Source organism: Triticum aestivum, chromosome 3B, assembly GCF_018294505.1.
Source record: "Triticum aestivum cultivar Chinese Spring chromosome 3B, IWGSC CS RefSeq v2.1, whole genome shotgun sequence".
In the NCBI taxonomy this organism is placed as follows: Eukaryota; Viridiplantae; Streptophyta; class Magnoliopsida; order Poales; family Poaceae; genus Triticum; species Triticum aestivum.
In genome coordinates this window covers 693,575,572-693,579,058 of record NC_057801.1, presented here as the reverse complement: position 1 = coordinate 693,579,058, position 3,487 = coordinate 693,575,572, and the positions used below count along the sequence as shown (strand labels likewise).

Genomic DNA, 3,487 nt, shown 5'->3' with positions numbered 1-3,487 from the left:
TTTTATGCTATACTCCCTCCGTCCGGAATTATTTGTCGCAACAATGGATAAAAATGGATGTATCTAAAACTAAAATACATCAAGATACATCCATTTCTCCGACAAGTATTTCCGGACGGAAAGAGTAGATTGCTAATGTAGGGTGCAGCAGTTGCACAAGAACTAATTGCAAATCATGGCAACTGGCTGCAGAATAGCATAGTATCGAGCAGGTCATAGAAGAACATGAGTTAACCGGAAAGCAATATAGTCCCAGGTTACAACGGAACATTCAGCTTGCGAAGGATTAGAATAGGTAATAATAACTAGCTGATGTTTTTCATAGTTTGTTAAACAAAACAATCTTCTTGTCACAATATGGACATAGATTATGAGGAAAACAGTGCATTCCCCTCCTCAGCATCATTCATGACACCTCTTGTGGACATGATGCTTTCTGCTGCAGAGGTGCTAAGTGCGGAAGAGCAGGCGATGACCTCTGCAAATAAATTGTGACGAAGTAGGAAAACTGGGCGAGGTTTAGTAAAAATAATAATATTGTTACCTTAACCTCTGCGAGGTCAAATTTATTTGAAGTACTTGTCAATGTCACTTGAGGATGCTTCATACAGTATTGTCCTCTTGGGAGGATGTTGTCATAGTCTTGAGAAAAGTTGCATGTTACCATTTAGAACGCCTCATTTTTCTAATTATCGCCCTTAGATGTGCTACTTTGCTATACTACTATGATGCCGAGACGTCGCCATTGAATGCTAAAAGTTGCACGTGTCAGGCATCATTTCTCTCATAATCTCTCCTCACCCTGTCTCAATCTACCGGTGCATATCTGATAATGTGAATGTACACACCACTTTAAGAAGCCAAAACACTTCCAGTAGGACTATGTTGTTTCAGGTAACTAATTGTTTTGGCTAAATCTTCTTACTTTCTGAAAGAACTATAGGCATTTCAAGTTTTTTGCTAAAATCTACCTTGAGTAAAACAAATCATGCCATGAACAGAGAACAGCCAAAAGTTTCATCTTGAAATTTTCACTCGCTCTGCCTTCAACTATGGCTTGTCAGTCTTCTAGATTCGAGGCTAGATAGGTTATTAGCTTTTGTTTTCGTTTAAGTAAATGACCACAAAAGGCGATACATAAAAATGCATATACTGTTTACATATCAATGTCACCGAGGTATGCACTTAACAGATCTATTCTTGTAGTGCTGTGTACATTCACATTAACAGATATGCACCAGTAGATTGAGACAGGGAGAGGAGTGACTATGAGAGAAATGATGCCTGCGACGTGGAACAACTTTTAGCATTCAACAGCGACGTGTAGTGTAGCAAAATAGCACATCCAAGGGCGATAATTAGAAACATGAGGCGTTCTAAATGGTAACATGCAACTTTTCTTAAGACTGACAGCATCCTCCCAAGATGAAAATACTGTATGAAGCATCCTCAAGTTACATCGACAAGTACTTTAAATAAAATTTGACCTCCCAGAGGTTAAGGTAACAATTTTCTTTTTACTACTAGACCTCCACCAATCTTCCTGCTTCGTCATGGCTTGTTTGCAGAGGTCATCGCCGCCTCCTCCGCCCTCAGCACCTCTGCAGCAGAAAGCATCATGTCCACAAGGCGTGTCATGAATGATGCTGACGAGGGGAATGCACTGTTTTCCTCAGAATCTGTCTCCGTCATGGAACCTTCTGTCGAATGCGTGGTCAAGGGTATAGAGTTCTTGGGCTCAGAGGCTCTGTTGCCATAGCCGGCTGCACAACAGTATAGCTTTTTGTGTCGTCCATTTTTGCGGTTTCCGCCTCCTACTGCCCAACAAACAAGCGTTTCATCTCATTGGAGACATCTTTGGGAGCAGATAGGCACGGCCTTACCCTGCTACTGCCACCGGCAATATGATGCTTGAGGCTGGTGACACCACCGCTACGCCCAACCGTGGGGCAGTACTTCCACTTCCAATGTCTGTTTTCATAAATCACGGTACCATGCTCCCATCCTTTGCGATCCCTAATTTTGAAGAAACCATGTGCACTCTGTAAAACTTAGGAGTGTCAGATAGTCATACAGATCAGATCAGATCAGATCAGGTTCTCTCTGCTGCAACCTAAAAAAGACTACCATGCCAGAGTTGGAGCACGTGCGATTTTTGTTTATTAGATTTGTGAATTGTTTTCCCTAGTAATGTTAACTAGTTCAGGGATTGGATGAAAATTCATGGTAAGCCTTCTTTTCAGTCCACAGATTTGAATGATAAAATCTAGCAGAAATCTGTAAGATTTGTTGTTCTTCGAGACAGAAAGATTTGCCTAGCATCCATTAACACAGAATTGCGTCGCAGAAGATAAAACCCATACAGCTTTTCTACCAACAGAATCCTGCAAGCGAGAATCCAATAGAGGATCATACCTGCTGCTCCGGGGTGGTCTCTGGAGCCGCCCGCCGGGGCCTCTTGTAGAGCCGTGCTGAATCGTCAGACGATGAGTCGATGCACTGCAGCTTCTCCTTCCCGTTGCTCCCCTGCGCAGCCATCTTCCTCTACAACTCCAACCGAAATTGTCAGTACTACTATCTGTCTATCTCCCACCCAAACCAACCATTAGAGACAAAAAACAGATTGGCAACCTGAGCAGAAAGCTTCCACGAGAATCAGCAAGAGGAGAGGAGGGCTGGCAATGTCTGGTGAGGAAATTACCTCCTAGCACCTCCTTTTAAAAGTCCCAAAAGGCTCGGGTTTCTGTCCTTGCCTCTACAAATTCATGCATCACCGCCAGCGAGATGCATTTTCTTCTAAATTCATTCTCATCTGTGTTTCTTTCTGCATATAGATGAGCACAAATCTTGTAAAACACACGCGTTAGGAATAGGTTTACATTATGGTGGAGTTTAATTTCTTGGCTGGAATTATCAACGGCTAGCTACCTCTACAGAACAGCCGGATCCATGACGTGCACAGTAATAACAAGTTGTCTGTCTAAGGTAGAAAAAGTATCCATTCTTTAGAAGTATCTGTTCTTTACAAGTATCCATTGATGACTGGACGCTGGCCCGGTTGCGGGGCGACGTATCGTGTGCATCCAGCATCCGTGTATCGTTTTGGATCATCCTATCTACATCGTGCGTATTACATCGTGTAGAATGTAAGGAACACCTGTCAATAGGAACAAGCAGTAAGAAATTAGATGTTTACTTCTGACATTTCCACTCACAACTCTGAAGCTACACGTACAAGAAATAAATATACTACAGGCGTACATCACACAAGAACAAGCAAAATTCAGAGATGTGGTTGTCGTCGGTGGCCTCGGCGGCTTGGGTCGGCAGCGAGGTGTCAAACTATCTCTCTCTTATTTTCTTTGACATGTTGTGTATTGAACAGAGTGTACCAGGAGCACCATAATACATTGTGTTCTCGTAAACCTGGACACGGTCTGTTTTTTATCACCCAGGAGAAATTCATGTACTCCCTCCGTCCCATAAT

At 42.8% G+C, this 3,487-nt stretch overlaps 1 protein-coding gene across 1 annotated transcript; it reads right to left on the bottom strand.

Annotated features, from left to right (window-relative positions):
* Positions 1-1,381: 1,381 nt before the first annotated feature.
* On the bottom strand, positions 1,382-2,543 carry LOC123066094 (uncharacterized). The gene is made up of 2 exons (XM_044489248.1): positions 2,416-2,543; positions 1,382-2,042 (listed from the first exon to the last, which is right to left on the bottom strand). Exons 1-2 carry the CDS (start codon positions 2,536-2,538, stop codon positions 1,815-1,817), a joined length of 351 nt encoding a protein of 116 aa, XP_044345183.1. The 5' UTR covers positions 2,539-2,543; the 3' UTR covers positions 1,382-1,814.
* Positions 2,544-3,487: the final 944 nt, after the last annotated feature.